Source organism: Lontra canadensis, unplaced genomic scaffold, assembly GCF_010015895.1.
Source record: "Lontra canadensis isolate GAN:19392208 unplaced genomic scaffold, GSC_riverotter_1.0 scaffold1, whole genome shotgun sequence".
In the NCBI taxonomy this organism is placed as follows: domain Eukaryota; kingdom Metazoa; phylum Chordata; class Mammalia; order Carnivora; family Mustelidae; genus Lontra; species Lontra canadensis.
The window spans coordinates 42,806,712-42,818,534 of NW_022630995.1; the positions used below are offsets into that span (position 1 = coordinate 42,806,712).

General features: G+C 44.7%; 1 protein-coding gene across 13 annotated transcripts in view; it reads right to left on the minus strand.

Annotated features, from left to right (window-relative positions):
• PCDH7 (protocadherin 7) overlaps positions 1-10,110 on the minus strand; it is a 413,338-nt gene extending 403,228 nt beyond the window's left edge. For 6 of the 13 annotated variants that reach the window (XM_032853651.1, XM_032853694.1, XM_032853666.1 and 3 more), the window contains exon 1: positions 5,830-10,110. In XM_032853651.1, the coding sequence (XP_032709542.1) occupies positions 5,830-9,018 (3,189 nt within the window). In that variant the 5' untranslated portion in view covers positions 9,019-10,110. Of the gene's footprint in view, positions 1-4,913; positions 4,981-5,829 lie in introns of all 13 variants that reach the window. The other 7 variants (XM_032853658.1, XM_032853643.1, XM_032853637.1 and 4 more) reach the window with 2 other exon arrangements.
• Between the last annotated feature and the right edge of the window lie 1,713 nt (positions 10,111-11,823).

Consider the following 11,823-nt stretch of genomic DNA (forward strand, 5'->3'; position numbering starts at 1 on the left):
CTAAATAAAGCCTGTGTAATGTTCCAAAACGGAGTCCCTGCTTTAGAAAAGATTCTAAGGACTTTTAAAATAAATAAGAGAGAAAAGTAGAGCTGACTCAAGATCTATATGAACAGATCTTGTTATTTCTATGGAGTCACAGTAAATAAATGGATGGGGAACCTTGCTATAGTCCAGAAATTGCTTATATACAGCTTAAACATAAAGCTCTTTATAATTATTATACTAAATTTCCAACAAAACCTCTACCACTCTCCTCTCTCAGGAAAAGATATGGTGGCAAAATATCTAATAGCATTGGTGACGACTGTGAAGCAATGGTTATCACAGTATGTTCAGTTTTTAAAACAGTTCACATTTTATTCTTGAAATTAATAAAGTCCATCATTAGCATTTTATCACTATATAAATTTAAACTATGATACGATGGATTGGTTAATTGCCTAACAAAAGAGGCAATCCAACTGAAAAATTTAAAAATGTCACATTCTTTTAAAATTTGCTAGAAAACAAAATTAGAGAAAAGTTAGTTCACAACTGTGTGATAAGGACACTATGAAGGTAGAGCACAACTGCAAAGTTGGCAAATGCAAAGGAGCATAGAAGCCAGACAGAATCATCCATATTGATGAAAAAGGTAAAAGATTATTCTGATTAGAATACATATAAACTTTCTATACATACTGTATAGAAAGCTTCTATTAATTTCTATTAAGATTATGTTTTTACTGAGTTTATACTAATCCCAGATAGAAGCTTACATCCTATTGTCATGGTTCTGTTAAAATTAAAAATTCTGTCAATTAACCTGTTGCATATATGTTCTAAACAATGTTAAGTTACTTCAATGAGTGTAATCAATTGCTATTTTACATAGGGAAAAAGAACCATTAATTTCCTTTGAATAGCTATAAAATTTGAATTATAATTTCTCCAATAATTTACAGATTAAAAACTAGAGCCTAAAGCAGAATTACATTCTATTGTAAAAATTTCAGTCTTCCTAACCAAATATATAGTTATACATATGCAGGTAAATCTCAGCAGATTTCTATCTCTATTGAAATACATATAGTGAAAGTTATGTGACTTCAATTTTATTCATAGAGAGAAAAAAACAGAACCAGAACACTGGCCTCTGCATTCCATGACTTGTATTCACATTGTATCCTCAATAATCTTGTGATCTCAACCAAATTATTTTATCATAAAGGCTTCAACTTCTTAAGTTTCATTGCATCAGTCAAGGAACCAGCAGAAAACCAAATTCACACCTCAGTGGTATAGAGAGAGAAAGGCCTCAGTCTCTCTCCATATAAAATGAAGGAACTGGTTTGGATGATATCTTTTAATTAAAAAATGTGATGACTTCAGTGATTTTTAGGTACAAACACTAAATGGTTGATTATATTTTCTTTCAATTTTGTATATGTTTAAAGTTCATATATGTTCCATATATTAATGTATGAATATCACAATGAAATAAAAGTCCAATGGTGCCATACTTGGTTTATATGAATATATCTGTATGTGTTTGTGTGTGCGGAGAGACAGAGAAAGAGAAAGAGATACCAGGTGTACATTTTTCCACATTTATAAGGTATGTAATTACTCCAAAATAGAAGATAACAGGAAAGAATGATTTTGCTATATTTATCCAGCTGCATGATTTACTTAAAATCTATAAATTGACTTTGTGGTCTCATGTCTAAGTTATTAATTGACTTGGGATAAGTTTGAGATAAGTTTTAGATTGTCATACCTTACATAAAAATTTATATATGCAAGGTAGATCAGATCAGTGGATGACCCTTTCCTTACTCATAGACATCCAGAGATCTAGGTAATGTTGCTTTAGTAGATATCTCCTGACAAAAGACATAACCTTTCATCAGTTATTAGCCACTCGTCTATTACATCAGGCCAAATGTAACAGAAATTTCACCATATGCAGATGCCCTGTGCCTCCTGAAAGTGTTTCTGGTTACACACAGAAGAATCATATTGTAGAAATTATGCTTATCAAAATGAAACTAGAAGCTGTGGTTGGCATCACTCTGCAGATGCATTCCTACTATAATATGTATGATGTAATGTACATACACGAACAAACTGATACTTAGTTTTCTCAGTGCTGAAAACTCTAATAGATGACGGCAAGTCATCCATTTGCTTCCAGACTGGAAGTAACTTAAAAAGTAATTTCTGCCATATTTTTTACTAAGTATACAATGAATATATTGAACACAACTTGAGCACTTAAAGAGAATATTATTCAGACTACATTCCGCAGTTCCAAAGGCAAGGGAAATTATCACTGGATTTAATATGAATTTTTCTTGAGCATTTCTGCATCAGCTACAAATGGATTTTTAAATTAATGTTTATTCAGGCTGTATCTTCCTTGCTCTTGCCAAAAGTAAAGTACTTTACTTTCCATTTACTAAATACAATAAAATTTTTACTTGCCAGTGCATTATCTAAATAAGAGCATGGCATGAATAAACTCAACAGGACCTAAAAATAATAAACAAAATAGTGACTATACTTTCATATGCTTACTAATCTTCTGGAATTATACTATTCTTTAAGAAAATTGAAAAATATTTAACACATAATACGACTCTGAAGATTATAAAATAAGTAGAAAAATAGAATGCCTCTGCTTTTATTTTGTAAGTCAAAAGCACAATTGTATTTCCAAGTCGCAAAACTTGAACAACCACTAAAACCAGGTTTACCAAGCAAAGGAAAGGTGGACACTTAATCTCAATAATGCTGTCAATGATCCACATTAGGCTCAATTAGACACATTATTTAGTTGAGAGCAAAGGCTATTGTTTTAACTGCAAAGGTCTGAACTATGGAAACCTGGGCTACATCATCAGGTTTGCTAAGGTGTGATTTTCAGAAAGAAAAAAAAAAAAAAAAAAACCAGCAACTCTGCAACACACATCTTTTAGATTCTGCCAAAGAGTAACTACAGAAGCTTGATTTAAAAATTTCTAGACCCAGTGAAAACAAGCCAAAAAGGGGGGAGGGGCATTATTTACAAACTTGTTCCCATAAAGCTGTTTAACTTATTACAATATAACCATTAACAGGATTTAAGAGCAACACTTTGAAATGTCTTATTATCATGAAGATGAAAACACTGTAAACAAATACCCTTTCCACTATATCACAGGTAAAGAACTATGTTAAAGCAATTCAAGAGAATTATAAATACAATGAAGACTTTATGTCAGATGAAATCTCTGATTTTTAATTAATCCCTACCATAAGGAATTAAAATATGGCATCCCTCAGGGTTTTTCTTAGATAAATTCAGTATCAAAGGGGGGAATTATAACAAAACCTGTGTTCTTTATTTTATTTTATATCAAATTTAAACACAGAAAATACATTTTGGCAGTTGTTTTTAGGTAAAGCTAATATCTTTTAAAAATAAAAATAGAAAGTCATCTACTTATGGTACAAACAAAAATCAGAACAAAAAGATCCTGTTTATTGTGTCAAATGTCTAAACAGAATGTAACTTTGTAAATGGATCCCTTGTCCCCTGACAGCAATATTGAAGAGATGAAGAGTATCAATTACTATTACTAATTAGATTAAGGGGAATGTGTTTCATTCTCTTTTATTTCATTTTGTTTCAGCTCTTTATTATGGTAAAAACTACACATCTTTTGAATACCTAACAACATAGAAGTTTTCCAGTCACTTTTGGCAAACTGCATGATTTATACCAATGGCTTTGCAGGTTTTCTATTTTGGTATACAGACTTCTTTGCTCTGTTAAGAGTCTCTAACACCATACATTAGTTTATTTATAAGCATATCACTTTGCCTTTTAAATAGGATGCCACAACAGTCTTGGTATTGGCTGTCTTAAATATTCAAGAATATAGAGCCAAACTCATTTGATGAGCCAAATAAAGCTTAAGTGACAGCACAGAACACATGAAGGGGTTGTATAAAATATCTATAAATCTGCCACCTGATATGTCCGTTCCAAAGTTTAAGATTATGCAATTTAAAATATAAATGCCATTCAGCCACGGGACAAAACATCCCATTAAGATGACAGTGAAGTAGTAAACATTCTGAAGAAAGATGTTTTCACACACTTTTTGCACTACATGTTATAATTTTCCAAGGAAACTTCTATAGACCTTAATTTATCTCTGGGTGTTCCTAAGCCATCTTAGAAAAGTAGTATTATTTTACCTGGACATGTCCTTATTTACAAAAGGGATAGAAGTACCAAAAACAAAACGAAAATCTTCTTCTTCTAACTCCAGGTAAAGCAATAACACAACAAATATAACCTTCCACTTAGTAAATTACAGGTTAAAAGAAATAAGTAACTCAGGCTCACAAGCATCACATATTTTCAAAAGCCATTTAATGTAATGAAGTTCAAGCCTATGTTTTCTTGGATTGCTGTGGTAATTGGATATAAAATCATGTGAAGTCTGTTTCTCCTTAACCAAATAGCTGCAGTAAAGTACTATAAGTAGCAAATATTTCTTTAGGAAATTGATTTTTAAAACTATGAAAGCAGTAAGGAATTAATATCTCTTTTCTATGTCTTTAATGAGCCCATCAATAACATCTTTAATGACGCTATAAAACAAGTTTTTCTTTTGCCTTAATTCTTTTCACATTGCACATTCCACATGCAAAGCATATTTAATAGAAAAACTATTATTTGATATTATTTGACAATCATAGATTTGTTTTTTGAGATGAGCTCTTGTGATAAGAAATATGTGGCATTTTATTAGTGGGGCTGCTACAGCATTAGACACAGCAGTTTCCAAAAGGTTTTACTTGCCGAATGTCAGACCTTGGTGGGTGTAAAAAGTAAACTTTATGAGCATTACATATATCACACAAGCAAAACTTACAAAAATAAATTTTCTGTTTTCTGAAGTTATCTCAAAATATGCTTTTTAAAACTGTTTCCACATCTCACTGAAAAACAATGGTATTGAATATTCCATATAACCGTAATAATGTAAGGGTATCACAAGGCAGACCAAAATTTTCTTTTACACAGTGCATCAAACAAGAACATTTCTGTTGTTCAGCTTAAATAATAAATGGATCATGCACTTTACTTTTGCTTATAAACTTTTAATACCAAACACGAAGAATGCAAGTGCTAACTTCATAGCCTCACAGAAGTCTAGTTGTTACAGACACTGAAGTATTAAAAATGCAGTTTTGCATGATATTTGTGTATCATTAAATGTTTTTAAATCGACATTTTTGTCAAAGTAATCAGTATTTAAGTATCTCAGTCTTGCTACTATATTTGCATGAACCAGCCTCCATGATCTGTACAATCCTACATAATACATAACACAGATAAAACTTTTATAGTGTTCAATTTGCATAGGCACCAGTCGTAACTTTAGAAATTCCCCCCCGGGATGTAATTATACACTGAGTAGCCACAAAACAAAATAATTTCAGGTTAAAGCTAACCACCCAAACCATATATACATATTTTTCCTGAAAACAGAAAACGTAGGCTGAATTAGTACTGTCAAGGATAAAGAGATGTACAAAACACCACTTACTTTGAATACGTTCTTAGATAGCTTAGTAAACGCTGGTTTGGTAAGTTGCAAAATACAAGGGGGCACCTCACGCAGATGGCCTGTGGTCAGTTAATGATCTATGAATTCACATTAATTCACTGCTATTAAATTTTTAAATAATAGCTTTAAAAGAAAAAACAAAACTTCACAGAAGATGTTCTGTCTAGAGTTACTAGCCTTCTGTGGGATATTTAGATATATTTGGAACACATCTTACCTGTTTGCTGTACTTGTTATTGGTTTGACAGCTGTATTCAGAGCAGTGATCTGATCCAATTGAAATGTTGTCTCCTGCTCCCACAAAGGTGTTGGCTGGTGGCAGATCTTGTACGGCCTGGTGTTTTTTTCCTGCAGTTGGTGACTGGGGGTGAAGCTGGACAGTAGGCAATGGAGAGCTAGATTTGTAATGCCTGGCCAGGTCAGGACTGCCAGGCCCCCCATTAACAGATCGGTATCGCCCCATGCTTGGGCTATCTGACAGCTTCTCATTGACACTATCATACCTCTGTCCATTTGGTTTAGAAGCTTCTACAGTGACAATGCTGCTGTAGAGAGGCTGCTTAGATTTTTTGTTTTTCTTGTCCTTTTTAGGCTTTTTAGATTTGTCGTGCTGCTGGGGTGTAAAAAAGTCTTCGTGATCCTTTTTGCCAGCTTCATAGCCATTTTTATTTTTGGACCGGCAGTACCTTGCCATCACTACAATTAAGATGATTAGAATCACTGTCATAATTCCAGCAACCACCCCAATGACAATACTGAGTCTCTGCTTGCTAATTTCATAACTTGGGTCACCAGCTATATCCTGGGTGAGTGGGATGTGCAAACTTCTGGCTATCTGGGAGTCAATCACAGTTGCATTAGAAACACTTTCATTGACAAACACATGCACCAGAGTCGTGGTGGACTGGGAAGGCTGCCCACTATCATTCACTTGCACAACCAACCTGTGCAAGCCATAATGCTTTTGGGTTAGTTTTCCCACTAAGGAAACCACACCACTGGTGGAATCAATCTCAAACAACTTGAAGGGATTCCCTCCCACAATGCTGTAGTTAAGGTCTGCATTGATGCCATCGTCACTGTCTGTTGCCAACACTGTAGCTACTACTGTCCTGACATTACTCGAAGGTGGCAGTAAAGTGTAGGAAATGTTTCTGGGAAGGGTAACTGTGGGAGCATTGTCATTCTCATCCATCACAAAGAGAGAGACTGTGGCTGTGGCGGATCTGGGTGGATCTCCCCCATCCACAGCCTTGACTCTGAATGTGTATGTGGTCTGATGTTCCCGGTCAAAAGACATTGTGGAGTAAATGGTCCCCGTGTCATTCTCAATGGAAAAAATGTTACTGTTTTCTTCGATGTAGAGGCTCATCTCCGCATTGCGCCCCTTGTCAGCATCCATCACCGTGACCATCCCCACAGGGCTGTTGGGCTGCAAGTTTTCTTTCACATAAAAGGTAAAGACGTCCTGCATAAACTTAGGGTCATTGTCATTCTTGTCAGCCACCTGCACAATCACCGTGGTGCTGCCCTGCAGCACTGGGATGCCTTTGTCTTTGGCGTTAACTTTAAACTCATACCTGTCTGTCTGCTCTCGGTCCAGCACCGTATTGACAAGGATGTCCCCAGAATCAGGATCGATGGCAAAGATCCCCATAACGGAAGAATCCAGAGAGTAGGCAATCTCTGCATTTTTCCCACTGTCGGCATCTGTCGCCAGCACCGTGGCCACCCTCTCTCCAGGGATGTTATTCTCAGGAAAGTACACCTCCACCACCGACTGGCCAAAGACGGGCGGGTTGTCATTGGTGTCTCCTACCTTGACAACCAGGGAGTTGTTGCTGGAGAGGCTGGGGCTGCCTGAGTCCACCGCCACTATGACCACGTTGAACTCCCGGGTGGTCTCATAGTCCAAAGGGGCCGAGGTGTGCAGAAAGTACTTTTTCTTGTTCTGGTCGCCCTCTGTGTCGCTGGCCGGCTTGAGCTGGAAGGGCACATCACCCACCACGGTGCAGGTGACTACCCCGTTCTCGCCTTGGTCTCTGTCGGACACCTGTACCAGAGCAATGGGGGTGTCGACCAGAACATCCTCGGCCACGTTGGCCACCCCGTCCTTGAGTGGGATACGCCCGATCTTGCGAATTTCAATGGACGGCACATTGTCGTTCTCGTCCTTGATGTTAAGGACCACCGTGGCCTTGTCGGTCTTGGGGGGCTGCCCGCGGTCGCGGGCCATGACCGTGAAGCGCAGCTGGTTCACCTCCTCGCGGTCGATGCGGTGCAGGACACTGAGCCAGCCGGACGTCTCGTCGAGTCGCAGCAGCCGCCGCACGGATTCGGTAGCCGCTCCGAAAACATACTCGATCTGTCCGTTGACCCCCACGTCCAGGTCCGCGGCACGCAGCTGCAGGATGGGAGTCCCTGGGGCGCTATTCTCGGCTAGGTCAGCTTCATACACGCTTTTCTCGAAGCGGGGACTGTTGTCGTTCACGTCGGTGATGAGCACCCTTAGGATGGCCTGAGAGGAGCGAGGCGGGTCGCCACCGTCGCGCACCCGCAGGGTCAGCTCGTAGGAATCGCGTTGTTCCCGGTCCAGCGCCCCCTTCACAATCAGCTGTGGCTGCTTCTCGCCATCCGGGGTGTCGGCCACCTGCAGTTCGAACACGCTGCTGCGGCCACCGGGGTTGGTCCCGCCGCCGCCCTCTGGCGCGTCCGGCCGCCTCTTGGAGCCGCCCGGGCCGCCGCCGCTCGCGCCGTTCCCGCCGCCCCCGGGGTAGGGGGCGCTGTCGGCAGGCCCAGCGCGCCGGCCCTCGCCGCCGCCGCCGCCGCCGCCGCCGCCACCGCCCCCGGGCTCCTGGAGCAGCTCGTAGCGCTCGATGCCGTTGCGGCCGAAGTCACGGTCCGTGGCGGTGGGTAGCAGGTAGAGAGTGCCCACCGGTCGGTTCTCCTCCACCGTGAGCGTGAGCACGGGTGACGGGAAGGTGGGCGTGTTGTCGTTGATATCGAGTACGATGACCCGACCCTCGAACAGGTCCACCCAGCTCTGCGAGGGCCCGATCACCGACACTTCGAAGTCCAGAAAGCACTCGTTCTCGTCGAAGATCATCTGACACTGGGGCAGCTTCTCGCGGTCGATGCGCCGCTCGCTCGTGCTCAGCTCGCCGGTGAGGTTGTCGATCTTTAGGTACTCCGAGCCCGACTCGAGGCTGAAAGTCACCTCACCCGAACCCGTCACGATGCCCAAGTCCGAGGCGACGTTGCCGATGCGGACGTCCGCTGGGCCCTCCTCAGCCAGTCGATATCGGAGGAGTTGCTTGGCCGCCGCCAGGCTGAGCGAGAGCGGCAAGAGGAGACAGCAACCCAGGCACCAGCCGCGCGCCCACCCCGCGGTCCGCATCCTCAGCATCTTCTCCTGCTGCTGCTGCTACTGCTCCTTCTAATCACAGCCCCCTCGGCGCCCCCCTCCTCCGGGGCCAACCGCCTGCCCTCCTCCCAGTCCTCTTCTCTCTCCGGGAAAGGAGGAAGCGAGAGGAGGGAGGGGGCAAGAGCACCGTGCGGAGACGGCCAGGGGGACCGGCGATAGATTCTTCTTTTTTTTTTTTTTTCCTTCTGCTTCTTCCGAAAGTTATTGTTTCATAATTCATGCAATGGGTGCTAATCGCCCGCTCGCCGGCCGCCGTTCAGTCGCAGTACTCACAGTTCACGGGACACTGCGCGCCGCGGGCTCGGCGCCCCCCCAGAGTCATCCCCGCAGCGGGCGGAGGATCCCGGGCTCCCGTTCCCGCTCTGTCGGATGGGGCCGGAACCGCTCCGGCAGGCGGGTGGTGCAGCCGGGAAGCGGCGGGGAACAAGCCTGCAGCCTCCCCCGCCTGCCAACCCCGTTCGTTTTTGCTGCTACTCGAGTTGCGTCCAATTCACGTTCCAGCCACTCACTCCAGACCCAGCTTCTGCTCCGGCTGCCCAGGCAAACGTGAGTTGCTTCCTGCACGAGGCACCGGGGCCAGCAACAAGCCAGTCTGAACTCTGACTCTGCTCTGGCAGCGGGGGAGCCAGTCAACAGATCGAGAATGAAAAATCCCTGTCAGGTCGCTTCGGGCACCGTGCAGTGGAGACCACTCGCGTCACACAGCGGTCCGCGTCCGGGTCCCCCCCGCGCGCCGAAGAGCAGCCCGAGCCATCTTCAGAGACGCCCAGAGTCAGTCTCTTCTCACCCCCAAGAGCTCGGGTTTCTCTTTTTTTCTTAACAACTCTGCGCAAGGTCATTAGTCACGAAGCCGCCGCCTGAAACCGCAGCAGCCGTTCGCCCGCGGGGGCGAAGGCTGAGCCGTGCGCACCGCGCGGTGCCCAAGTTTGGGTTCGCAGCCGCAGAGTCCGTGCCTTTCCTCACCTGCATTCGGCCCGCAATTCGGAGCACTGGGATCTGCAGCGCTGTGCGCGATTCAGGGAGGAGATTGCAGCCTCTCTCTCTCTCTCTCCCCGCTCTCTCTCGATCCCTCCCCTCCCTCCCTCTCTCTCCTCCCTCCTCCTCCTCTCTCCTCCCTCCTCTCCTTTCCCCTTTCCCCTTCTCCCACTCTTTCTCTTGCACGCTCCCTCTCTTTCCTCCCAGTCCCAATGCTGGCAACTCGGGCTGAACTTGATCCCTTTGCAGTTCAAAGGTGAGCAAATCAAGCTCCGTGCTGAGGCGACGATGGCCTGGCGAAAGCCCCCGGCCGGGCTCCCCCAACGGCAATTAACAAAGATGCCCAATTCTGTCCGGATTTCCGAAGAAAAGCCAAAGGCACTGGGGAGGGGGTGAGCGGAAGGTGGAGTCAGAGACAGCTGCCAAGTAGCTTACAAAAAAAAAAAGAAAAAGAAAAAGAAAAAAAAAAAAAATCCAGTTTGCCAAGGGGAGAAAAAGTGCCAGTCGGTTGTTGCCTCGGAAGTGCCCTGGCACGGCGGGTGAATTCCGCAGTTGTCTCGTCCCTTTTCGCGTCTGGGAGAGTCTGGTGCGGGCGCGCTCGCCGCCCCTTGGACTGCCAAAGCTCCAAGACACTGAATGGCAAATAGGAAGCTCCCGCTCGCTAGCCGCGAGCCGGAAACCCGCAAGTTTGCCCAAAGTGGTGGCTGCTTCTGGGAGCTCGCAGGCTGACTTGCGGCTCAAGCTTGTCCCTGAAGCTGCTGCTGCTGCGGCGGCGGCGGCGGTAGCAGCCCAGCCACCGAAACTACACACTCGCGGAAAGGGAGGGACGCGGGTTGAGGTGAGAAAGGCAGACAGGAGTACTAACCAGCCGCCCCACTCCGGAAAGCCCAGCTTCAGCTCCGGGGGTCACTCCTTGTGCGCACAATCCAGCCAGTCCCGTCCCCTTTAAGCCAAAGCTTTCCCCCCGTCTCCCCAGCGAGTGCAGCCACTGTCTTCTCTGGAGACTTGCTTTCCCTCCCTGGGGCTGGTAAATTTCCTCCTCTCCCTTACTAACGCCGAGTGCGTGTGTGAGAGCACTGGAGCGGGTGTCAGAAAATGTTTCTTTCTTTTTTTTTTTTCCCTCCCCCTTCTCAGACGATGCCCATCCCCCGCCCCCCCCAAGTGTCTCCGTTTCGCGATTTAGCATCTTGGTTAGGGCATGGTTAACGGTGGCTTGGGGGATCCCGCGTGCGCCCAGGGAGCCACGTTGGTGTTCTGAGAAACCATGATGGGCTGCAGTGGTTAAGAGAGGACATCTAACTCCAGAGAGAGCCAGAGAAGGATCCTTTTTTGGGATTGCAGACTTCGGAGGGTTGGGGTTGGGGGTTTGGGGTGGTGCCTGTCTTTGTTTAAATGCTTGGCATTCCTGTCATCGTGCTTGCTTAGGAGGGGTAGACCGTGTGTGTGCGCGCGCGCCTGGGGAATAAACACATGTTGGAAGCCTCGGTGTTATTTTCTGAGCAGAAACCTGCAGCCTTTAGTAACTGGCAAAGTGTAGCGTCACCTATCTGGATAAAAGGGAAATAAACTTTAATGGCAACTTTGTGTACCGAAGTGTCCCTAGTTCCGTTTCTCTCCTTCTTTTGACTTTGTGCCACTCGATCGTACATGGTATTCCCCCACGCGAGGGTTCCCCGGTTTTCAGTCACAGCCACTGCAGTCCGCCTCATCAGATCTCAATTCTCCTTGTGTTTCTTAAACTGTTGCCATTTGTTCTTCATTTATTTTAGCGGCTAAGGGGGCCCGTCAGGATTAAGGGGGCTGAAGCGGGCA